Source organism: Macrosteles quadrilineatus, unplaced genomic scaffold (assembly GCF_028750875.1).
Source record: "Macrosteles quadrilineatus isolate MER2022 unplaced genomic scaffold, UCM_ALF_1.0 Scaffold_9__3_contigs__length_116548681, whole genome shotgun sequence".
Taxonomy (NCBI): domain Eukaryota; kingdom Metazoa; phylum Arthropoda; class Insecta; order Hemiptera; family Cicadellidae; genus Macrosteles; species Macrosteles quadrilineatus.
In genome coordinates, this window is record NW_026542602.1 from 17,156,254 (window position 1) to 17,184,175 (window position 27,922).

General features: G+C 34.2%; 1 protein-coding gene across 1 annotated transcript in view; it reads left to right on the forward strand.

The window, feature by feature from the left end:
* LOC129004034 (neuroendocrine convertase 1-like) overlaps positions 1-27,922 on the forward strand; it is a 53,534-nt gene that overhangs the window by 19,384 nt on the left and 6,228 nt on the right. Inside the window, exons 2-8 of the mRNA XM_054432407.1 lie at positions 2,547-2,706; positions 11,475-11,579; positions 12,962-13,099; positions 14,110-14,421; positions 15,154-15,297; positions 15,943-16,108; positions 24,498-24,670. Of these exons, the coding sequence (XP_054288382.1) occupies positions 2,548-2,706; positions 11,475-11,579; positions 12,962-13,099; positions 14,110-14,421; positions 15,154-15,297; positions 15,943-16,108; positions 24,498-24,670 (1,197 nt within the window). The 5' untranslated portion in view covers position 2,547. The remainder of the gene's footprint in view (positions 1-2,546; positions 2,707-11,474; positions 11,580-12,961; positions 13,100-14,109; positions 14,422-15,153; positions 15,298-15,942; positions 16,109-24,497; positions 24,671-27,922) is intronic.

Genomic DNA, 27,922 nt, shown 5'->3' on the forward strand with positions numbered 1-27,922 from the left:
TTTTAAACTAGCATAAGTTTTTTTTTACATTTTCAACATTAGCCTTATGGGCTGCTATGATGGTTACAAGATAACAACGTATATGTAAACAAAGAATCATGCCATGATTAGCAAACTGTTATACAGTCTACAGCACAGTACAAAGGAAAAAACCTTCGGTTGTAAACAATTGATCAAAGAATATACCAAAATTATTACAGGACATTAGGAAAATACCACCGATTAAATATTTACAGTATTTTACTGATTTTCTTTGCAAGATTGGAACTAGAACAAATAATTAAATAATCTATTTTAATATACTTATTTCTCAAGCCTACGAATAGGCTATTAGAAAAACGTTGTTTTACTATTGACTAAAAATAGTTACTGGTTTTGGTTTTGTAGCATGACTCATGTTGAAGACCTAGTAAAAAAATGTCGGTCCTGATTTGCATACATATACATAAAGCTAGTATTGGACTTCATTGATTGCTGGATTATCTGTTTCGTTATTCCAACGATGTTTCGGTCCAATTTATATATCGGTCACGTTTACAATAAATACTCTTCTCCCTCTAGACTCACACAGGTATGAGACATGCTATTACGTTTTTGACTCTTGAAAACATTATCATTTATTTAACATGATTTACTATTTACAGTATTTTATTGTACTTTAACATAAAAAATAATTCAAAAACGTTCGTAGATTTTCGCCAAAAAATTACCCAATCGTTAACTAGGACTATTAAGTATGTACTAAGTTTATGGATACAAATATGTATTCTGTGGATATTATACAGGGTATACTAAAATAAAGTGTTAGGGCTTTGGGATGTGATTTCTCATACAAAAAAGGTTATAAAAGGTATGTCTGAACAGGCATATTACCTAGATATCTGCCATTTTGTTTTTGATACATAACAAATTTTATCTTGAACTAGCTGTGTACCCGTTCTACGCACGGGGATCTTATAATATTCAGTTGAAACCTTCTTATATAACGAACAGCAGTTGGTTTGCATATTTTAAGATATGCTGGCCAAACTATTATACATAGCTTCATTTTATGTTGTTTTTTGTTGTTCCGGATCGGTATGACAATCAATAAAAGGTTAAATTACCTCTGTGTCTGCCGGTCGATCCTATAACGGTAGGCTTACTTTTATTTTTACTATCTGATCTCGTTTGCATGGCTCAATCACGTCCTGGTTGAAGTTCGTTCGCTACGCTCACTCACCTGTATGTTGGAGCTCGTTCGCTGCGCTCACTTTCCTTCAGGTTAGCTCGTTCGCTACGCTCACTTGCCTTCAGGTTAGCTCGTTCGCTACGCTCACTCGCCTCCAGGTTGCAAATTAGCTGTTGTCATAAATGTAAAAGAAATAATAGTGCTAGTGCTGCACCCTGTTGGTAATCCTTGTAACTTTAATGCTATTGAACATCACAGAACAGAACCAACTTGTTTAATTGAAACAGCTGTTAAGATTCAATAATTTCATTTCTCATAAGGTTAACATGGGCTTCCAGAAATTCCACGTCAAAAATCGACAAAAACTTGATTTTCAAGGGTTTACTGTTAAATATCTAACTGTCTCATATTCGATGAAATACGTCTAAAACCATCTCATATATGTATAGTATTTGGAAAATAAGTTTCAGGCGGGACAGTGCTATAGTTATTGAGGAGTAGTTGTAATAAAGTGCGTATTTTAGCGTTACCAAGAGAATGACAGATAGACAGACAGACAGACAGACAGACAGACAGACAGAAATTGAGATAAGGTTTGATTCGGTTTCTCTGACCTATGAAATGTAAAAATAACCAAAAAGTTCATTATTCTAAGCAATGTACAGACAAAACTCTAATTTTATTTATATAGATTTGCTTTGAACGATCTTTATGACACTGGATGAGTATTTTAAGGATAACGTGCCCTATTTTAGAAATAAATATAAGATTGGTCCAATTTGAAATTTCAAAATAGTCGTGATGACAAACAAAGGTGTCCAGCCGACCGGGAAACGTAAATATGCATCCTGGAATTGTACGTGAAAGTTATGACCTGGGAAAAGCCCATGAATGGTACCACAGAAAACATACTACTATAACCTAACTACCATAACTAATATAAGGTTATAGTAGTATGTTTTCTGTGATGGTACATACATATTGTTTAGAACTGGAAATTTTCGAGAAATTCCAAAAAACCTATGGTCTGGCGTCCATGCATTAACGACTTTCTGTTGGTTGTCTTTAGAGCAGTCTTGAATTAACAAGAATGCAATCGCGGTAGATGAAGGATATCTCCGCGTTCGCCGAAGACAATCACGATGTTGCCGCAATCGCGGGAGACGATCACGATATCGTCGTGATCGCGGAAACAATAAATGGCAAGGTACATCCATAAAAAAATAAAAGTCCCATCATATTATTCGATTGTATTGCATTTCTGGCTGATCCGAAATTCTTTTTGTAATCCAAACACGGTCCGGATCCAATAAGTTGGATTAATGGGACTGTAGCAAGGTGATTCCATGATTTAATACATAACTTTGTTGCGCAGCATGGAGATCCCCTGGCTAGGAGTAGGAGTGCTGGTCTGTGTGTGTCTGATGTCTACCTCGGCCACAGAGTTCACCAACATGTGGATCGCCGAGGTCGATGGTGGAGAGCAGGTGGCACAGAGAGTGGCGCGAGACCTAGGCTACACGTACGGTGGCAAGGTATGTATCTACCTCACAGTTATGTTAGATTGAGATTCTTCTTGCGTCAACCTTTCATTAGATAGCACCATTAATTCATAGCCCAAAGACAAATTGCATCTGGAACCAGTTACAATCTTACTTGGAGTTAAACCAGCAACCTCCAGATTTGAAGGCGAGAAATAATACAGTATAGCCCAAACAATCTATCTTTCGTGTGAAATGGCGAGTGAGCTCGTCTGTCCGTGCGAACTTCCAGCCGCAGTTCTTCCACTGACATTCGGATAAGAGCATTCTAGTGGACTTGGCGACAGGCGTTACCACGACCGAAGTGAGAGAACTTGTGAACTATCGCAATATAATACAAATTCAATTGTTTTTAAAGTTCTAGAACCTTAAACACAATTATAATACATTAGGTACCTACTTAAGCTGTCGTTACATTGGTTGGAGGACCTAAAAAGGGTAGTCGCTGGGTGAATATATCATTGAAAGTGCCTTTATGTCTGAAACATTGACAAATATTTTACACGTTACCTTATGAACTAGTGCACGTCTATCTTCCTCCCAAGATGAAAAAATCACATATACATTGCAATTTTTTGTATTAGCAAGACGTCTTTACCCAAACAACCACCCCAGAATATAGTTTTAAATAGAAACTTCTATATTTGGAATCCAATCCACTAGAGATGTGGCTAAATGAAGACGCACTAATTCCTCTTCTAGTTTGGTAGCGATTAACCTCTCCTTACTTTCTTGATACCCACTTAATGTAATTGTTCTAAATACTGCATGTTTGAGTGAATTGTAGCCTGTGTTTAACTAGAGCTTATATTATGCTATAGCATATATTAGCCAACTCCACTTTTTTTAGTTGCGTAAGCTAAGAGTTTTACTTTTATTAGACTACTATAAGGGAAAATCGTTAAGTCAACTTAACGACAGCTAAACATTAGACAGCTAGACGCTAAACTTTAGATGAGTATGTTTTCGTAACTGGTAACACTGCGCAGTACTTAGTTTCAAAATCAATGTTTAAAAGTGATCGTTCTTTGTAGTGCATGACGGTACAGTGAGGCTAAGAAAATCTTTGTAAGATTTTAAAATATGTCCAATGTTGCTTAATACCTAATGTGAACAGTGTTTCGGGTTTACATACATAAATTTCCTCAGTAAAATAATTCACACTACAAATTTGAAATTCATTGAGAAATGCAATTTTCATTTTAACACATCTTTAATAATTATTTATATGTACCATATATAAAAAAATTTTGACGGGGTAGGGGGCCTCGAAAAAAACTTCATTGAAAAGTATTCAATGAAGCTGTGAAATGGTAAATATTGAGCGAGCACTGAGTTTTCCTTCCACAATTCGGCCGTTAGGAAAACACGTGTAATTGACCCTTCCGTGTTCAGTTGGTTCCGAAAACGCAGCTTTAACGCAACTAGTTACTAGTTAGACGAAGAAGAACACAAATCACGGCAAAAATTTACTGCTCTTCAAAATAAACAATATCAACAATGTATCCTAAGAACCAAAATCAGTATTATCGTTGATTGTCAATACAATTTAATGGTTTCAGAAATATACATACATTTGGTGCCGAGGTGAAATTAATAGTCAGTTACTTGCAGTTAGATTCAACAAGTAAAATTAAAAAACCTTTAAACTTGTTTGAATTTAAAATTAATAAACATTTAACAACCACCAATCGTGTTTTTGATTGAAGTAATGTTTAATAACCCGGACGTGACTTCTGAGTAGCTTTGCCGACTTTCAACTTATTGATCCAACGTTGAAGAAATTATTGAAAACGCTCGTTACTAAATAATAAAATTGACGTACGTTATGGTTGAATCAATTGAATCCAATATAGGCCACGAATATTTAGAACAGTTTATATTATATTATATCATATATAGCCTAGTATCCAATAGTCGATGGTGATATTCTGTTCAAATGTTCATCATTGGTCATATTCGTGAGGCTAAGATTCATATGGTACATATTTGGTTAAAATAAATATCTAACACGTGTTTTATTGATTGCATCCCTATAGGCCTACATAGTAAAATAAATGGAAAATTGTTGATTTAGTCAACCTTTTCGAGTTTGAGTTTTGTGTTGATTTATCAGTTATGGGTTCCTCTGAACCCAAAAAAGTGGTTTTCGAAGTGATGTATGTATGTGTCCGTATGTTTGTGTGGATGTGTACAGATTTACATCATACATACCACAGCCTCTGTGGTCCGATTTTGATGAATTTTAGTATGTACTAATCCATGATATTTTTCATTTTTTTCAAATTTTTATTTTAACTGGTATTTTTCCATAAAAGCCCATAAAACGGGAAATTGTTCTTAAAAAAACGGCCCGAACAATTTTGATTCAAATTTAGTCTGCTATGGTCCTTTTACAACCTCCATCGCTGTAAAAAAAAGTGCGTGAACATATGTTTAGATAAGATAATGGAGATGATAAAACAAACCTCGTATGTTATTGTTTTCACCTACGGCTCCTTTTTTACGTAGATAAGTCATCTACTTATATATAGTTATACGAGTATACAAGTATTTATTAAGCACAAGTATTAACATTGCTCATATAAGAGTACGTAGGAATATGATAAATGGGTCGTTGGAAAGCTTAATTCGTGTAGATCTGCAAATAATTATAAAAGTTTTTTTTATGATTTAATGTGAAAAAAAACACGCTTCCTTAAGAACATTGAAAACAACACATTTTTCTCATTTTTAGGCAACTTTTGGCTGCTTTTTACTTTCTCCCCCTACACCATAGTATGTGGAGAAAGTATTGTTTTCGTCAAAATTTTCGAGTTTGAGTTTTGAGTGGATATATTCCTTTTGGGTCCCCCTGGACCCAAAAAAGTGGTTTTCGAAGTGATGTCTGTGTATGTGTGTCTGGATGTGTACAGAGCTAGGAACTACACCTGTAGTCCGATTTTGATTACATTAGGTAGGTTCTAATACATGGTATCTCCAGGCTTTTTTTCATTTTTTTTATTTTGATTTTTAATGCGGATTTTCTCATAAAACCCATAAAAAACCGGAAAAATCGGATTTTCTCAAAAATGGCCCGAACGATTTTGATAAACATTTAGTATGTTGTAGCCCATTAAATTCTGAACAAAATGGTAAAAATCCCATTTCTGTTAAAATTACGGTTCAAAAGTTATTGTAAATTATGTTATTTTCCCATAAAAACCCCCATAAAATAACGAAAAATAGGATTTTAGAAAAAAATCTGGTTTTGATTTTACATAGTATGTTATGGTCCTTACAATTGTGATAGTTTTTTTTTTATTTTTTGGAAATTTAGATTTTTAATGGGGAGTTTCCCATATAACCCCATAAAAAAACGGAAAAATAAGATTTTCCCTAAAATGGCCCGAACGATTTTGATAAAAATTTAGAATGTTATTTTCCTTTATATTCTGAACAAAATGGTACAAATCCCATTTTTGTAAAAATTACGGTTCAAAAGTTATTGTAAATTATGTTATTTTCCCATAAAACCCCCATAAAATAACGGTAAAATCGGATATTCCCAAAAATAGCCCGTACAATTTTGTTAAAAATGTTGTATGTTATAGTCTTTAAATTCTGAACAAAATTGTACAAATCCCATTTTTGTATATTTACTCTCACACATGATAAAGATTGTTGACAAACTTATGGTTGAAAGTATGTGTCAGAATGTTGATACCGTTTATTTTTAAGTATTTTTAATAAAAGCATGATAAAAATGTGTAGGAAACTTTATTCTCTTTCAGAAGATCACCTTTCTACTTTGGTCGATTTCCTCGCTATTTCAAAAGTAATTTGCAAACAAGCTAAGCAACCTCCGAATTTATAGTGGTGAAAAAATGCTGAGTTAGATATATTTTTTTAAATTTTTTACAACTAATTCTAGACTTAAACTGGACCGATTTAGTTAAATAATGAGTCGTTGGTAAGCCTAATTCATGTAGATAAGGAAATAATTATACAAGTGCGATTTTATTAAACATTTGTAGTGGATAAGTAAAATAATAATTTATAAATAAAAAACTTGTTTAAAACAAAACGTTTTTAAACGCACTAAAAAGTATAAAATAATTTATAAGTATGTGGAGAGTATAAATACTTGTAAGATTTAAAACGAAAAACGTGGGGTGCATGCAATACATAATTTACAATTACCTTCACCTATTGAACTAACGTATTATTATCAATTGCATGCACCCCACGTTTTTAGTTTGAAATCTTACAACTACCCCACATACCCTCCACGTATTTATAAATTATTTTATACTTTTTAGTGCGTTTAAAAACGTTTTGTTTAAAAAAGTTTTTTATTTATAAACTATTTTATACTTTTTATTTAGTTTATAATGTGTGTGGATGTTAAATCTATTTCAAGCATGTAAATCAGATTAAGACATGTAGGAAATCTAAGGTTTATTTGAGTTTCTTTTCATATAATTATTTATTAGATTGAATGAATGGCCTACCTACTAACTATAAATATATAAATCTATTTAATTTATTGTTTACTTTATAGAAGAATAAATAAATAACAATTGACATTATTAACTAACACCTTTATTTCTGCAATCAGATTGTTTATCTTTATTTTGAAATGTTTGTTTGTATAAAGAATCTCTTGGGAGCAGAACCTGTACCTCTTAACCTCTGCTCTTCGAACTGTCAAATTTAAGTATTTACAGCTGACTTAAATTAATTCATATATTTACATTCTTTCAAAATGTAAACATAGCAAATTTGGAAGCCCATGGGGCGTAGCCCAAGGGAAATATGAAAATTAAATTATATAATATTACATTGTCATCCATTTGTGAGCTATGTTTCAAATTTCAAGTCTCTAGCTCACCGGGAAGTATCAAAATTTGCAAGAAAGCTAGTTAATGAAAACAAGCACATGGGGCGTAGCCCAGGGGAAATATGAAAACTAAATGATATAATATTGCATTGTCTTCCATTTGTGAGCTATGTTTCAAGTTTCAAGTATCTAGCTCATCGGGAAGTTAGTCTAAAATTGATTGCAAAATTTGTACCGGACAAGAAAGCGAGCTAATAAAAATGTTTTAATAATCTATATAAATAAAATTAGAGTTTTGTCTGTACTTTGCTCAGAATTATATAATTTTAGGTTATTTTTACGTTTTATACATTAAAGAAGCAGAAACGAGTCTTAGCTCTATTTCTGTCTGTCTGTCTGTCTGTCTTTCCCTTTGTCTGTAACACTCAAGATGGCATTTTACGCAATCTTCTCCGTGAAAACCAGAGTACCTATCAAGATCCAAGTCATTTTAATGTATTCACTGGATTGGCAAGAGTGTCTTTAGTGATTTAAATATAGCCTCACTACTTTGTAAATAAAATTACGGACGTTCAAAAATGCAGTTTTGTGCGATTTTGGTCAAATTTTCGTTCAATTTTTATCACTTAATCGTCTATGAAATAACGAACAGCTGTTCGGATCAAGATTATTTTTTCTAGCTGTCAATGATATGTTTACAAATGTTGTTTACAAATACCGCAACCATTTCGAATCACGTTTTGAAAGCAAATCCCAACCAAGTGAGATTAAAAACGTTTTTCTTACATAACGGATTTAATTAATCGCACAAGTGCAATAATATAGTCTAATAGTGTAACCGTAAATAAAATTAAATAACTAGACATCGTCCAAATCGGAACCAGAAATTCTTTGAGTATAAAATGTTTCTTGAGTTTTGACAACCAGAAAGAAGACCTTGAATCAGTGTTGTATAGGGCTGGACACTGAAATGATCGTCGCCAATAGCTTACAAAAAAGGTTTCCACTCATTGACGGCGCTTCAATGGCGGTTGTGCAAAGTGTAAAGTAAAAAATCACAACTGCAGTGGGTGATTGTAACAGAGGTTTAACAGAGGAAGTGCTAAACTCGCTTTTCCAATGTGTCACTTTCTGTTTCTACTCACCGTGTGATGCAATCGCTGGACCATACAGCCAATAGGCCCATAGCTCATATCTTGGGTACGTAAGCCTACATATTTATTCATAACAACCTTTTTGGCGACGATCCTTGATACCGGTACATTTCCATAGAATACATGGCCTACCTACTTAAGAAATATAATTACAAATGACCAAAACCCCAACATTGTGTGATTTTCGTCACATTTCCTTCTAATGTTAATAGATATACTAATCATTGTTTAGAGAATGCGTAATCTATTAAATAACAAAAAGTTGTTTGGGTAAGGTTTTTTTTTCAAACTGACACCGATAAGTTTACGCTATAACTTTTTACGAGAAAATCCAAAAGCAAGAGATCAATAACCTCGGGACTAGATATTAATGTATTTAATTGGATGTACTATAGTTCTTAGGTAGGTTCTTACGTAGGTACTGGTTCTTTTCCTTAGAACCGTTGGTAGCTGCTAGAATCATTTTTACGTAGGTACCAACACATCACTGTAGTTTACAAATTAGTTATCGTTGGTGTTGCACCTTATTTATTAGAGCCGTCCGTATTCAATTTAAGTGATGTCTTAACTCTGTATAAGTTTTGCTTTTTCTGTCTGGATTCCAAATCTTAGCTTACCCGGTATGCTAAGAAAATGATAACCTTTTGAGTAAAACATTTGTTGGGCAAACCATCATGAATTGTTTACGCCTTTATATTGTTTATGTATCAATAGTTCGTGGCCTTTTTTGGATTGTTGTGTGTATGTCTGTTGGTAACGCATTAATGTCCTTATTTCTCAGTGTTTCACGGAATGGACAAGAGCACCTTTGATACTGAAAATGTCAACCGGAATAAAGTGTTAAATGGTGAGGTTGAGGTAGTACTTTAAATACGTTTAAGTTAACCGATGTGGAAAGTAACTTTCAATTATAGGCCTACTTTAGGGCTACGCTTCATGGATCTATAAAACATTTTTTAGTTTAATCATTGGACATATGGACCATAACGATCCGGGTGACATTTAATTGCGAAGCATTTATTTTGGCTTGAACTGTCAGATACTGTATTTGTGAAGGTTTATATATAATAGTTTTGCCAGCATATCTGCAAATATGCAAACTAACTGCTGTTCTTAATCTTAATATAAGAAGGTTTCAACTGACTACTATAAGATACCCGTGCGTAGAACGGGCACACAGCTAGTAATTAATAATTAACAAAAACACATGTGGTAAAATGGGTATAATTAACTATTTTTTATGGCTTGTTTTAAAAAACACACAATTTACATAGCTAAAACAGTATTACTTGCGCAGACAACCAATTGAAAAGCAAAGCTAAATTGAAAAGTTGAGCGTTAATTTGGAAGGCACCCTGCAAGGTCTATCAATCGTTGTTAGGTAAGGGAGCCAATGATGAATTGAGTCGCAGAAACAAGTCATGATACACTTTACGTACAACGTACATCACCAAATTTAATGTCCACATTTAACTTATCACCATTGTTAGTTTATAGGTGATATAATTTAAATGGTTATATTACATTAACTTGTCAGAAAACTTTTGTGCTTTTAATGTAACTGACGACTTCTACTTAATACATTAATGGGGTTTTCTCTGTAACACTCCTTTATATCCCGTACTTTAACCGATTTTTACGATTTAAATGTCATTTTAAAGCTTATGGTCCAACAGAGAGACGGAATAGCACATAAAATGACAATTTCAAGGCTTCGAATTCATCGAAGTAAATATAACCTCAACTCGTACCAAGCAGCCGATTCCCAACATATTTTGACCAAAAGTGATTACAGAGATATTACAGCTGATCAGTTGTTTTGTTGAGATTTTTGTTCCTGTCAAAACAAACAGTATCTTTAGTACCTATGTATTAGGTTAGGTTCGATGGAGTAAGGCTGGATTAAAGACATTATAGTAAGTTACATGTCATAGATAGGGATGAACAGGTGCCGAAATTTCGGGAAATTTTGAATGAAGATGTGTTTTTGATCTTCAAGACGGGATTACATTCAATTTCAGATTTTCTCGGGGCGGGATTTGATCTAACAATTAGCTATTTCGTGGCATCACGAATGGCAATGATGATGTCTCCGCGGTCGGCGCGGTCGTAGGAGATGTTCGTTGTTCATGATGGTTCTGCGAAGACTGGAAACGTGGTGATGTCTCCGTGACCTCGGTAGATGTCCATATAGTTTTGCTATATTCCCGGAAGATGTCCACGCATTCAGCGCGTTCGCGGCCTGCGGGAGATGTCCAAAAGATTTCACTATTGCGGCAAACGATGATAATGTCCTCCGCGATCGTAGGAGATATTTACGATTTCATCGCAATGTTTTGGCGTAGAATATCTTATATTGTTCTAACTATTTTATAATGTAAAATATACAGCTTTTTAATTAAATAGATATTTTAATAATGGAATGGGAACTGCCTTGTTTTGAGGTGCAAACATAAGGAAGAAGCCAATGTTCACAGTTTTAGACTTTAAACTGAGTTTACTAAGTCATTTGAGACAGAAAAGAATTTTATGAAGAATTTTAACAAAAGTTGTAGATAATTTAATGACACACTACAGTAACGATTTTCCATCAGATTTAAGGTATTTTTCATTTTGATTCTAGGTTTATTCCATTACTAAGACCAAAGACTACTAGCATTGACTAACCAACACAAGGGAGTAATGTTTTATCCATGCTACTTCTAAAACATACCTACTAATAGTGTGTTGAGCAAAGCAAGCTCAATATTAATCTTATGTTTCTAACATCTCTGTTCGTTTCTTAGGCTGATGCGTTTGAAGACCATTACGTGTTTACAAGAGATGACCATCCTGAGGTCTCCAAGAGGGGAAGTCACCATCTCACTCGCAGCTTGACAGATTTAGAAGAGGTCAGGTGTGCAGTGGTTAATTTAACGTTATTTAAAACTAGCTGTTACCCACGGGCTTCACCCCGTTTGACATCATAAGTATTAATTAATAAAACTATTGATTGGTTAAGTTAACCTGAAATAAACCAAATACAGTAAAAGAAACAAATAATCACACCTGATTTTAATGAGGTAATAAATTGAAAGAATACCAAACAAATAAGTACAGCTGAGGTATTTTTAACATTAGGTACTGTATATGAAAAGTTCCCTTTAGAAAGGAATTACGACCTAAATAGGGCAATTTAAGAAATAATGGATAATTTTGCGCAAGGTTTCTCGACATGGCGAACATCCTATGTATATGGTTTATGGGGGTGTGACTTGTAGTTTTTTCAAAAGTTCATGGGTACTTTTGGCTTTATATATAGAAGATATAAAAAATTGACATGCTACTTAGTTTTAATGTTATTCTTAAAATACCCCCGCGGCAGCAAACCTGCCGTCTAAGCGAATTTCCATTTGGCCGAATTGATTTTCAATTGATCTATTTAAATAACATTAGGTTTAACGAGTACCTAGGTTTGCTGCTACAAGGAAACTAATAAAGTAGTGTGTTTTTAGTAAAATATTGATAGCTTACTATAAAATAAATAAATTTGCCAAGTTTGATCAAAATATATCCAAAAACAAGCAAAATACAACATTTTACAATATTCTCCATAAGAATAACATGGGAATTTTAAATTTACAATTTTTTTAGTTTTATCCGTAACCAATAACCGTACAAAAACACTTTGATATACTGAATTGTTTGTTTTTTTACGCTCTTTAAGAAGGTTTAGAGAAAAATTGGGAAATTTTGTGTTTTGAGGGTAAAAAGTGAGAAAAACCAATTTTTACCCCATAAAACCCCCCATAAAACCCTGTTCCCATGGTCCGATCATGCTGGATCGCGAACTCATTCAAGTTTATCCCGCCTTACACCTTCAAACCAAATTTCATCAAAATCGGATAAAAATTACTCAAGTTATCGTGTTCACGGACACATATATATATATATAAATCTATATATATATATATATACCTATATATATATATATATATATACATATATAAAAATTTGAACGAATGGTGTTTTTGGCCTCTGGGGACATTAAAATGAAAAAGTAAATCGGTCCCGGGCCTAAGTCTTACCATGAGACCTACGGTAATAGCTACTTTCCCTATAGGGAAATTCGCTAAAAGAGGATTCATTATTCACTGATGTGTCTTTTATTTTTTACCTAGTATTTATTGTGTGTGTGTGTTTTTTTTAGTGTATGTAATATTACTTCTTTCAAACACTTTATTATTTTTTCCCATTCATTGTTGAAGGTACTCACACTGATTTTGCTGTACAGGTGAAATGGGCAGAGCAGCAGTCCATAGTGAAGCGAACCAAGAGAGGCGTTGTACCTGACCCCGAGCCCCCTACGACAAAAGCTGCCCGTGGAGAATACGACGCCCTTATGTCCCTCTTTTCTGCGTTTAAGAAACCGGTAAAGAAATTACTACTACATGTCTTTTCATCATGCACTTTTTATAGCTTATTTTTATTTAGGCCTAATTATTTTGAAATAATACATTTTTTGTACACTACTTACCGTACCATATTTTATTTATTGTATACTAGCAGAGTTCCCGTCCTTCGTACGGGGTTGGAATATAAGTATAAAATGCTTATTGCAGTTATACTTAAGCTTTGCGATTGCAATGGGTGGAGGACACAGTTTGAAAAAATTTGCTTTTTTAAATTTACAGTATTCTATAGTATTACACATCTACCATAGCCATAATGTTCTACCATTTCACCAAACAATAGAAAAAAATAAATTATCAATTCGCAAAATATCACAAATTATTCATGAAATGAAAAACGTAAACATAACTGTAAACAATCCTACTTTGACAGTTCTCATTGCGAATAACAGTTTTTTGTTGCTGTTTAGTTCAAATTAGCTGTTTTCATAAATGCAAAAAAATATAGTGCTGCACCCTGTTGGTAAATCTTATAACTTTTTAATGCTTTTCCATATCATAGAACCAACTTTTTTAGTTGAAACAGCTGACTAAATTCCTTAATTCCCTTTAAATATGAATACTTATAAGGTTAACATGGGGAATTACAGAGCCACTGGGGTGGAGCCCGAAAGGATTTTTGAGATAAGAATATGCCTATATGTTAATCGGGAATGTAAGCTATCATCATGCCAAATTTCAGCCCAATCCGTCCAGTGGTTTATGCGTGATTGAACTTCAAACAAACAAACAAACACACAAACTTTCACATTTATAATATTAGTAAGATTATACTTAATTACCGGAACTAGTTTACTGTACTGTATGTACATTTAAAATTGGCAAGGAATAATCCAGAAAGGTTCCGATTTGGCTCACCACTGATTAATTGTAAATGCATTACTTTCATTAGTCATACATTTTAATGTATGTTATAGAAACTAATTTGATATTGATTTTTTCTGACTAAATCTAAAAATATATTTTTCAGGGCTCCTTTTCCTCCACATCATTTAAGCCAGGCTTACTCGCATCATCGTCATTTAAGCCAGGCTCACTGTCATCTTCGTCATTTAAGCCGGGATCTTACGGCTCGAGTTATGGATCTTATGGAACATACGGCGGCTATGGCTCAAGTCCAAGTGGCAGTTCAAAGTTGGGTTCATTTGACACAACACCAGTGGATGCTACAAACCTCAAAACCTACCAAGGAGCCACTGAACACATCGGTTGTCACAGTAGCAAGCCCAGCGCCTACGCCGATGAGTTCAACGATCCCCTCTGGACCAAGCAGTGGTATGCGGTACGCATATAGTTCGTAGTTATTTTGCTTTCGCGGAGGAATCTAAGTTTATTTTCTTTAAAAAAACAGGATGACAGGTATAAACAAATGGAAGTCCGATAGGGTTTTGACTAATTTTGCATTTACTAAAGTTGTCAAATACTGATTCTGATACGAGTACAGTAGGTAGTGAATACATGACTGCAATTTTGATCTTTTTGTTTGATAATTTCTATAGATGCAATGCTACTTTTGTTTCCAGCACCCTGTCTGATTGTGATGACAATCTATTTAACATCGTATCGTTATAAGATTAAAATAGGATTAATTTACATCTTTGAATGGTAAAATAAACACGGTTTATATTTCAAACTTTGACTTTTTGATATTAAAATAGGATATTTAAATAAACATCACATTTATCAACCTGTGCCAATTTTTTTTTATAAAAAAACATAATTAAACGTGCCACTCTGCTTGCAAAATTTGATTTTCCCCTTTAGTTTTTGGCTCTGCTATCCTATGATATTTGATTTATAATAGAATATATTTTAGTTTACATCAGGTTGTCTTTTTTATTTTTTAAGAAGTTGGGTATGCAACTGAAGTGTGTAATTCACATCAGTCCACTCAGTAAGTGGCTCAACTCAATGTGTAAAACTGCCTACAGCTTTTGTGTGGGAATGGAATATGTACTTCCCTAGACAGTCAAAGGTCAACACAATACAAAAATTCAAAATTGATTGTTTACAGCAAGACTACCGTACTAAGGATGTTCCCGTGATGGACCTAAACCTGGTGCCAGTGTACCGCATGGGCATCACAGGCAAGTCTGTCAAAGTGGCTGTGGTAGACGACGGAGTACAGCACGGCCATCCTGATCTACAAAGTAACTTCGTAAGTTTAGAAACTAACTCCCCATACACTGTCTGACAAATTAGTTAAGAGGAATATTCACATAATACTGAACCATTCATGCACAATCAATGTATTAATTAATTACAAAAAAAATTTCTATAAGAAATTGTATTTACTAAATTTTTCTCACAATAATTTATATTTAGAATGCACGTTTTCCCTTGAGACAATTATTATTTAAAGCAATTATTTGAATGATTTGCTCTCAATAGTGTGCAGTTGTCAAAATTAGATTTTTCTTTTCGTTTCGGTCTATGAAATTTATTGCAACGCAAAAGATGCTTTACCATAAGTTGTCCTTTAAATTTTGCGCAGTTGAAAAGTTTATGCAACAGAAAAACTGCACAGGCAGTACAATCATAAATTGAACAAATGAAGAGTAACACCTGAGAAAGAGGCCCTCAATAGATTACGGACAACATGAAGAGAACAAAAGAAGAAAACTTATGGAGTGAAATTTATGAAAGCTTAATTTAATGGAGGAGAACTAAGACAGAAGTATGACCAACACATTACAACATGGTTTAAAAACCAATATAAATTTTAATATTTTAACTTTTGTTTGATAATATTCACTAAGGATTCCAGTCACCCATCGTACTTAATATTATTCGGTGTTGACAGTTGGCTAACCTGAGTTACGACATGACCAACAACAGAGCTGGCTCCAATCCGGACCCGTCCAATGGTCATCCCAACTCCCACGGGACAATGTGTGCAGGCGAGATTGCGATGGTAGCCAATAACAACAAGTGTGGTGTAGGAGTCGCTTACGACGCTAAAGTTGCAGGTAACTTCATACCAAATGACCATTGATCATTGATGTTTTATCTTTGTCTAGTTTTTCAGAATATCCTCGTTTACTTTATAAGCTAGGTGATTATTTGTGACTAAAACTTTAATAAAAAAAAAGTGTTAATTGTTAACATTGGGTTTTCACACTAGCCGACACCACACCGAAATGATATCGGCACGATGTCGGCCCAACGACATTGGTTAAAAAAAAAAAAACATGTACTGATTGGCCTCAGTCGGTTCGATACCGTCCCTACAACATTTCTAATGGCAATGCCACTATGGAAACACAGCTGGTTTTACACACTCGAGCGACTAACACACTGTTAGGTAGGGACGGTATCGGACCGACCGTAGTGGCCGATCAAATGACTCTGATAGATGAGTGTATATTTGTAAGGCAAAGAAGATTGAAGGATGAACATCATAGGTAGAGAGATATAGAGATAGTAGGCTATACAGTATAGTAGAGGTAGTATAGTGTGGTTGAGTAGATTTTATCTCTTATACGTATTACGTATAAGCCAATGAGTGAGGACAGTTGCGTCTGGTTTTGAGCCATCAAAACACTACTGCTGAGATTGCTCAGGATCGCTGGTGACCTCTTGATTGTCAGACGAACACCGATAAACCACTCAGCTACGCAGCAACAAGTTGTTTGTAGCTTTAAGCTGTTTTTACTTGTTTCTGCTAATAGACCAAGCGCCTTACCAGTAAGAGAAGATCATAATTTGTGTTAAAATGTTTCTAATTAACCACGTACCTCTCACTAAAACTGACTGTGAGGTGTCGTGCTGTTTCAGCGCGTGCTCGTACAGCGCAGTGCTCGTACAGCGCAGTTATCTTGGTGTCCCTAATTCCAGGAAGGACCAATCATTCACCAGTCTAATTTCCACGAAAGACCTAACACTGACCCGTCCAAATGCAACCCCTAGATCATGTCTACAGTTAATATTTTGAAGTCCGAATATCTCAACCCCGATTATCTGCAGGAGGGTAGCAAAGCAGTCAATGCACCTTCCCAGTGTCACTAGTTGCTGGACGAATATTGTGTGTTGATTTTGTATGGTTGATACCAAATAGAACTTCATTAGCCGTTAAGGTAGCAGTTGTGCAGTACTTATTATTCTACTGATTAAAATAAAAACTAAACTAGATTACCCATGCTACACCGCAGCGTTAAAATAAATGTAATGTAATATCCAAGAAATATTCAAATCTATGATTTTGATTGAATAATACAGTATCTTGGAATTAACGGATTCAAACGATTAATGGCTTAAATTATTGCCTATAATTTATTATTTTGAGTCGAAATATATAAAAATACCTAAACAATACTGGAGTTATTGACGTTCAATCATAGAAAAACCTTATAAAAAACATTATGTTAATTGTTTACTTTGCGTTTGCTTGAAACTCGTCCAATTTAAATAACTAATAGCTCAATTGATAGCTGGTATTTCACTGGAGATTCTTAGACCATGATATGTAGGATTTTATTATTATAACTGGTGAAATGCACCTTAAATTAAAGTAAGAATTCGAAAATAAATCAAAATTTATGTGTTTTGATCGAGTAATCCAGTAAATCACATATATGCCGATGCTTGATGTGGTGTCTGAGAGTGCATAACTTCAATTAAAAATAAGACCTGAATCATGAGAGTCGGTCGCATAGAAGAGCCAAACAAACTCGGAAAAGAAACCCCTTTTTTAAAGCAAATTTGTTTGTAATTTAAAATAAATATATTAAAAGTATGTTATAAAATAAATATTATGCTATTTTTTTATAAATATTACCATTGACTATTATTGGATACTGAAGTTGTTTTTATAGTCAAAGAGATTACTTAAAATTCTAACGTTATTTAAACAAAACATTTTCTTCTAAGTCATATTAAGCACGTACGGTACATTAAAAAATGCGTTATTCAGATGTAATAATTTTCATTAATTGAATACCAAACAGTAAATACATTAGATATTCTGAAATGTTATACAATCTAACTACATATTTCTGTATACTGCTATGTAATTTGTCTAATTTTAATCACGTTTTACTTCATAAGTGAGCTCGTTCGCATGGCTCAATCACGTCCTGGTTGAAGTTCGTTCGCTACGCTCACTCACCTTTAGGTTGGAGCTCGTTCACTGCGCTCACTTGCCTTCAGGTTAGCTCGTTCGCTACGCTAACTCGCCTCCAGGTTGAAGTTCGTTCGCTACGCTCACTCACCTTTTGGTCCAAATTTAGCTGTTGTCATAAATTAAAAAAAATAATAGTGCTGCACCCTGTTGGTAATCCTTGTAAGTTTTTAATGCTTTTGCATAAATAGAACCAACTTTTTAGTTGAAACAGCTGACTAAATTCTTTAATTCCCTTTTAATATGAATACTCATAAGGTTAACATGGGGAACTATAGAGCCACTGGGGCGGAGCCCGAAAGGATTTTTTATATAAGAATATGCCTATATGTTAATCGGGAATGTGAGCAATCATCATGCCAAATTTCAGCAAAATCCGTCCAGTGGTTAATGCGTTTACTTGTCACAAACATACATCCATACATCCAAACTTTCTCATTTATAATATTAGTAGGATTTCTTTATATAATTGATTATAACTATACCATGTCTCCTGTCAAAACACTAATCGTTCGATTTGTCGTTGTAAACGGTTTTGGTGCAAATGCTGTTTTTTTTAATAATAATGACAATTTTATCTTAAGTTTGTATGGGCTTGGTTGAAGAATATCATGTAATAACCGAACATGGGAATGCAATCTTAACTCAAAACAAAAGAATAAGTATTGGATAATAATGACCAATAATACAATTAAGTTACAAAGATCACGGGAGTTAATATGACATGTTATATCCGGTCACTCTTTCTCTCTCTCACTCTATATTATATACATTCATGTACTGTATATACAGGGTTGAAAAAAGTCTTGGGCCAGTTAAATATTTTAAAAAGTACTAAAGACATAGCTTCAATTTATTGACTCTCACAAGCGGCCTTGGACATAAAGTGCAAATCTGGATCCTCGTCCTCAAAAACTACGATTTTGGTGGCGGTTGCTTTGGGGCAGACTCAACTGGTCCCGTAAGCCAGGTACCCTACTTCTACTGGTCCCAGTCTCAAGTAAGGTCTCTTAATCCGCACTTCCACTGGTCCCGTCGGCAGCCCCTTTGTAATTTGTCTAACAGGAATGGGAATGGGAAGTGTCTGTATAGCTATCAATGCCCATTCATCAGTAGGAGGAAGGGGCCTGAGGTGCTTCGTTGTCTCTAAAAACACATGTTTGGAGAGTGTTTGATAGATTTAGATAGTTTTACCAGTAACATTAAAAAGTACAGCAGTTTTTAAAAGGTGATTCAGCGAATGAGTATCAGTAATATGGCATGTTATAGAATTCATTGGGTTTTAATTCCTAAGGATACTAATACACAGTGTTGTGAATAATTTTCTATTATTTCATGCTGAAAATTTTTATTATAAAATACAAATGCGTTAAGAAAAGAACTGAAAAAATACCGTATACAAAGACATGTGTTTAAAACAATCTATATAAATAAAACTAGAGTTTTGTATGTACATTGCTCAGAATCATAAATTTTTAGGTTATTTTTACGTTTTATACATTAAAGAAGCCAAAACAAGTCTCATCTCAATTTCTGTCAGCCTGTCTTCCGTCTGTCACGGCCCAAGAGCCATTTACGCGGCCTTTTCCTGAAAAACGAGAGTACCTATCAAGATCCGAATCATTTTAATGTATTCACTGGATTGGCGAGAGTGTCTTTAGCTATTAAAATATGGCCTCACTACTTTTTAAATAAACTTACGGACGTTTAAAAACCCAATTTTGTGCGATTTTTGTCAAGTTTTCTCCCAATTTTTATCACATAATCATCTATGAAATAGCGAACAGCTGTTCGGATCAAGATTATTTTTCTCTAGATGTCACTGATATGTTTACATTTAATGTTATTTACAAATACCGCAATCATTTCCGATCACGTTTCAAAAGCAAATCCAAACCAAGTTGGATTAAAACAGTTTTTCCTTACATAACGGATTTAATTAATCGCAAGTTCAATAATTTGTGGGGTAACCGTAAATGAAAATAGAGATTCTTTGTGTATAAAAGTTTTTTTGAGTTTTGATAACCGGGAAAAAGACCTTGAATCAGTGTTTTATATGGCTGGGAAACTTACATTTTTTACATAAGCATTACCAATAGCTTACATAAAAGGTTTAAACTCATTAACGGCACTTCAATGGTGGTTGTGTAAAGTGTAAAGTGACAACTGCAGTGGGTGATTGTAACAGAGGTTTACGGATTATGCTCAAATCGCTTTTCCAATGTGTCTTCTCAACGCTATGTGCTGCTCGCTGGACCATACAGCAAATAGACCAATTGCCTATCTCTTGGGATCGTTAGTGAAATTTCCAACCTGAATGTTTAATAGCGAGGTTGAGGTATAGTATTTTAACTAAATATCGTTTGGTTAGTTAGGTAAGGTTAACCTAACCTAACTAACCAAACGATACGAATTAAACAATCGAATAATCAATATTACTCATTTGGTTGTTTGTGCCAACAGATATGGAAGTGTACCCCTTATAGTTCTATTACGCATTTTTTTTTTTTTTTTTTTTTTTTTTTTTTACTTGAAACTGTCGGATACTGTATTTGTTTATATATAATAGTTTGGCCAGCATATTTGAAAATATGCAAACCAACTGCTGTTCTTTATATAGGAAGGTTTCAACTGACCACTATAAGATCCCCGTGAGTAGATCGGGCACACAGCTAAAAGATGAATATTTACGATTTAATAATAACTAAGTACATTTAAAAACATATTTCACAAAAATTGACTTAAACATTGATCAAAAACCAGATCAAATACGATGATATATGAAATTAAATTGCGGAAAAGATATATTTACAATTGATAACAAAACAAAAAACTCATAAAATATACGAAAAAACTAAAAATACGACAAAATTAATGCTTACAAAGATTTTACAAACAAACTACCATATTACAAATGACTAAAAACTATATTTACAGACTCTATTCCCCTCGACTAAACCTCTCTGGGTAAGGAAACGTTTGATACATATTTTTAAATACCCCCGCCGCAGCAAACCTGCAGACTAAGCGATTTTCCATTTGCCTGATTGGTTTTACACTAAAATGTATCCTTAAAAATTTCACATTTATTCCCTACTAGCTGTTGTACCCGTGCTTTGCAACGGGAAGAGGACACAAAATGCAAAATAAACGGTATCAGCATTCTGACACATACTTTCTCCCATAAGTTTGTCAACAACCTTTATCATGTGTAAGCGGTGAGAGTAAATATACGGAAATGGGATTTGTAAGATTTTCTTCAGAATTTAAAGGACTATAAAATACTAAATTTTTATCAAAATCGTTCGAGCCAATATTGGGAAAATATGATTTTCCGTTATTTTATGGGGTTTTTATGGGGAAATAACATAATTTACAATAACTTGTGAACCGTAATTTTTACAGAGATGGGATTTGTACCATTTTGTTCAGAATATAAAGGACTATAACATACTAAATTTTTATCAAAATCGTTCAGGCCATTTTTGGGAAAATCTTTTTTTCCCGTCATTTTATGGGGTTTTATGGGAAAATATCCATTAAAAATAAAAATTTCTAAGAAATGAGAAAAACTATCAAAATTGTAAGGATCATAACATACTATGTTAAATAAAAACGGATTTTTTTGTCTAAAATCCTATTTTTCGTTATTTTATGGGATTTTTAAGGGAAAATAACATAATTTACCATAACTTTTGAACCGTAATTTTTACAGAAATGGGATTTGTACCATTTTGTTCAGAATTTAAAGGGCTACAACATACTAAATTTTTATCAAAATCGTTCGGGCCATTTTTGAGAAAATCCGATTTTTCCAGTTTTTTATGGGTTTTTATGGGAAAATCCCCATTAAAAATCAAAATTTCAAAAAAATGAAAAAAACGCCTGGAGATACCATGGATTAGAACCTACATACCAAATTTCATCGAAATCGGACCACAGGTGTAGTCTCTAGCTCTGTACACATCCAGACACACAGACACACAGACACACAGACACACAGACACACACACACACACACAGACATCACTTCGAAAACCACTTTTTTGGGTCCAGGGGGACCCAAAACGAATATATCCACTCAAAACTCAAACTCGAAAATTTTGACGAAAACAATACTTTCTCCATATACTATGGTATAGGGGGAGAAAGTAAAAGTTAATAGTACTGCACCCTGTTGGTAAACCTTATAACTTTTTAATGCTATTTAATATCATAGAACCAACTTGACTTGTGTAGTTGAAACAGCTGACAAAATTCTTTTATTCCTTTTAAATATGATTACTCATAAGGTTAACATGGAAAACTCCAGAGCCCGAGTATGGGTGGAGCCCGAAAGGACTTTTCAGATAAGAATGCGTCTATATATTAATCGGGAATGTGAACTATCATCACACCAAATTTCAGCCCGATCCGACCAGTATTTTTCGCGTTTACTTGTCACAAACATACATCCATACATCCAAACTTTCTCATTTATAATATTAGTAGGATTTAAATAACATTAGTTTAACGAGTATGCCTACTTAGGTTTGCTGCAACAGGGAGGGTAACAATGTGTTTTTTTTTATGTTAATAGTTTAGTATGAAATTAATGCATTTTCCAAATTTGATCAAAATATGTTCATAAACAAGCAAACTACAACAGTTAACTTATTCTCCATAAGAATAACATGGGAATTTTAAAATAACAGATTTTTGGAATTTTCTCCGTAACAATTAGGCGCATAATAACGCTTTAATATACTAAATAATTTGTTTTTTAAGCTCTACAAAATGGTTTGAATAGAAATTGCTAAATTTTAAGTTTTTAGAGTAAAAAATGGGAAAACACCATAAAAACCTCCATAACCCCCGGTTCCCATAGTCCGATCATGCTGGTTCGCGAACTCGTTCGAATAAACATAGGTTTACACGTTTGTACCAAATTTCATCAAAATCGGAACATTTTTGCTCGAGTTATCGCGCTAACGGACGGTGTGGTGTTATATATGAATTTGAACGGATGGTGTTTTTTGCCTCTAGGGACCTCAAAACGAAAAAAATAAATCGGTCCCGGGTCCAGGTCTCACCATGAGTACTACGGTAATAGCTTATTCCCTATAGGGGAAATTCGCTAAAAGTTACCAGGTTGATCTCCCCTGTTGAAAGAGATTCTAGCTTTTTGTCGATGAAGTATTTCATTGCTGCAGTCTTCTTTTTCCTCCACGTTCCTTCTCTCCCCTTAACATTTGATTTTGAGCATAAATATCCCTACTAACTTTGCTTATTACAGTAGGCCTACTACCTCTTGTACTCAATTTTGTTTACTTCTCTCATAGATGTTTAAAGGTATATTTATCAACTTCCCCTTATGGTAGGTGAGTGCTACAAAACCCCAAATTCGCAACATTCTTTGATACCGAGAGCGCTGCAAGTATTTGCTGTTGTTGACGTTTAGAGTGAAGTGATGCATTGTTTAGAGCTTCGCGATGGGATGATGACCTGGCGAGGGAATTCCAAAATTCGCACCATTCATTGCCGAGGACAGGACTGCAAGAATTTATTGTTTGTTTACATCACGCTTCATGCCTCATTGCCCCACTGGATTAGCCGCCCCAAAACTACCTGGACCTCTCGGGACCAGTGGAGTCGTTTTATTGCCCCAACCTTTTTCGACCCTCGGATTACGGGACCAGCTAACCATTACCCGTTGCTTTAATCAGGACTTATACAGCCATTCACAAATTAAACAAAGCCCAAAGCTCGTACCGCTAGTTCATTGAAATACAGAGCAGGTAGCCATACAGATAGACAGACGGGCGTTCCAAGTAGACTGCGCTGTACGAGCACGATATTCCGCCATTTTTTGGTGCGCTGTACGAGCACGCGCTGAACGAGCACGTAATCGACTGTGAATGTTATTGAAATGAAATTCACTTTTCGACATACAGTATACTACAGTATAAGATTTCCTTGTGTTTGCAAGGTTTAAAATAAATCAAAGTTGAGGTTTCCTTGATTTACCTTAGAAGTTAACAGGTGGCATATTTTATCAACCTTGTTAAGATTATTCCAAGTCACTCACATACAATGAAACAAAGTAACTTAAACCACACACTGCTTCTTCTTTTTCTCTTCTTTCCTTATTACCATGAAATTTAAATTTCTCCCTTAAGTCTGTCTCAAGTGTTATTTCAACAAAACGTTTCCTAGAAATTAAAACTTCTATCTTTTACAGCAAGGTTGTTTTTTTGCAGGAGTAAAGGTACTGGGTCATCGGTCTGTAGACTACGTGGAAGCTCGAGGTCTGATACACATGTTGAAAGAGTTTGACATCTACTCCAACTCTTGGGGACCAGCAGACGACGGACAGATCATGGAGCAGGTCGGCCGTATGACAGATCAGGCTTTTGACAAGGGAGCCTCAGAGGTAAAGCTTGAATTTCTACTACCTTTTTTGACTATGAATAGAACTAGAAATATGGTGTAGGCGCTGTTTTAGAATAAACATGAACTCAGTTGAAAAGAGCCCCTACTTAAAGTTTTGTTGCTTGATCTGTGGTAAAAGATTTAAACACATTATGACTTAAACAGATTATATTTGAGACCCCAGACACCGCAGATAGTCTTCACATAGGCTACACATCAACATTTACCAAAAGGACTACCAACATCACAAAACGTATTATCCTATGTACAAAGCGATGTACCAAAATCCATATTCAAATTACAGATGTTTGTCAGATAAGCAAATTAAACCAAGCCAAACTGAATATACAACTTATTGTTAACTGTATCATTTGTTTTATCACACCAATACAATGCAGTACACCATTTCCTTCCACCATGGTAGTACACAGTACACCTGTTAGTGTTTCCCAAACATAATACTGTATACACTATTCCTACAGTCTAAAATCAGGCAGAATATTTATAAGTTTTGAGTGTATAAGTTTAGTTTATTTATATTATTTATAAAAAAGTATAGTTTTGAGTGGCTATTTCAGGCTATTGCTACTAGCAGAGTACCCGTTCTTCGTACGGGGTTGGCGTATATAAGTATAAAATGCTTATTACAGTTTTATAATCTAGCTTTGCGTTTGCAATGGGGGAGGATAAGGTTTGAGAGAATTTGGTTCTTAATATTTACGGTATGCTATAGTATTACAGATATAGTATAGTATATACAGTTTAGTATTAACATCTACCATAGCCATTCTTCTCTACCACTGCACCTAAACAATATAAAAAAGTAAATTATCAAACATTCACTTAATATCACAAATTGATTAGTGATTACTTACACTCTTTAAACAGCAATTTGTTTAAATTAGATGATGTCAATTCAAATAATGTTTTCACCTTAATATATTTTATTCATTATTTTGCCTCCTGAACTGTTATTCAAAGTATTATCTAGGTTACGTACCTTATACAGTCAAAACAGTTCTGAATTTAGTCACTAAAGGACGATGCGCATTTCAGAGCTTTTAAGCTCTATCTTCAGGTCCGCGGATACATTTATCAATTCATCTTGCTATTTCGTCAAAATTTTTAAACATTAAAAACACATAACACTAACACATAATTCATTACATATATACAGGTACATGTGCCGGCCAAAAGCTTTGAAATGCGCATCGTCCTTTAGTGACTAAATTCAGAACTGTTTTGACTGTATAAGGTACGTAACCTAGATAATCTATAGCCTACTTATTTAATACGCAAGCACGATTTTTGTGACAATTACTCCTCCGAAATTACAGAACCGATTGACATGTTTTTGGTGTCATTGGAAAGAGCGTAACGTAAAGTTGTGCAGGAAACCTTCTTTTTAAGGAAATAATTAGAGAGTGAGGCCCTGGGGCCCTTTAAAGTTTCGTATTTCTCCATAAGGATAACAAGGGAGTTATTTTTTATTTACAGAAACATATGTTTGTTACTTGAAAATAGTCAAAGAATACTACATAATAATTGCTGTGTATTATGACTGTTAATGTATACTACATTTCAATCAAGGATTGTGTGCCTTAAACTTTACTTATAATGGATCTCACTACTTTATTTTCATGCTGGGAATAGTAAAACTTTGTTGAGAATAAGTTACCATATTTAGAAAACTTTACTATAATAATTGATGTATTTAAAATCACAAATCTTTGAAATTATTAATTCAAACGAAACAGCTGATCGAGAAATCAAACAAATCATCTACTTCATGTGAATAATGTTTTTACACAAACATAGTTTTTTTAACCAATAACTTGATTCTTTTTTACTTGTGGGTGTATTTTGAGTTTGCAGTTATGAAAGCACCAAGCCAAGTACCTTTTATCTAATTTTCTTTATAAACTAACAGTATTAATGAACTACTACATGAACTTTACAAGTTAGGTAATTAATTGTCAGTATGCCAAGGGGAAGAGTGGGTCCTCGAAAACAGTCGAAGGCAGAGGCACCCATCTAGAAAATACAACTGAGTTTTAAATATAGAGGTCAGTGGATTGACAAGACACAGATTATACTAATAAAAGGAGGCAGTGGTTTTATTGATATTAATACATCAAAAAGGGCCTCATTAATGGCACAAGGCTTCATGTGATCAGAACGGTTAACAACAATGTAAAGTAGAATGTAAAGTCTTAACATGGAACAAGTCAGTAAGGACATATTTTGATTTCGATGATAAAAAATTTGCCCGTCTGAAACAAAGTTACCTTTTAAAATGGAAAGATGCTAATTTCTGTTATCTTTGACATTTGCAGCACAAGCACTTTAATTAAAGAGCAGCAATGTTCTTAGCTTAAGTAAGGATACATCTTTTAATAGTAGGATAAGCATATTCATTACGGAAAATTCTGACCAGGGTAATATTCCTGAAGGTAACTTTATAACTAAAATCGTAGTATTTATGGAAGTGCGTTTGTGAAAAAAATATTGTTTTTAGTGTTTATTTTTAAAAGTGTTTTCATCAAGCAGCATTTTATGACCCTCAAAATATGCTACATAGGTATATGCTACATTCACTGCCTATTGGTTTGATATAATAAAATGTTTTGTTAAATGTGTTTTTAAAAATTTTTAAAAAATAACTACCCTGTAACATACTTGAACTTGAACACTTATTAATTTACTAAATATAATACGCACACAGCTAGAAAATAGCTGGATTGCCTCCCTTCTAATGCTTTATTATTACTGTATTTAATTTTCGACGAGTCAATATACTGGGTGGCGCATAAAGAACGCATGGATTTGAGTTGAGTGGTGAGAGCAATAAGAGCGTCCGTGGAGGGACTGGGCCTGGTTGTTTTGTAGGTTAGGGCGTCCAGTTTTAGTAGCAATGGTGCAATTGACCTGGCGCATCGCGTTTTTGCTGTAGAACATTTATTCAAAAATAATGAATCTGATATAACGGTTCAATGGTTTCTCCGTGCATAGTTCAATGGTTCAAAACAAAACCCGATCGCAACACAATACTTTGTTGGGTAGCTTCTTTTCGCACAACTGAATCAGCTATGAAGCAGAAGTGGTTTGGTTGTCCTTGCACGGCGCGAACTCCACAAAATGTCGACAGAGTAAGGACGTCTGTTATTCAAAGCCCTCGCCGCTTGACGCTCGTTGCAGGGCAACCTGAAAGATGAGTTAAAATTTTATCCTTACAAAATTATGATCGTAAAGA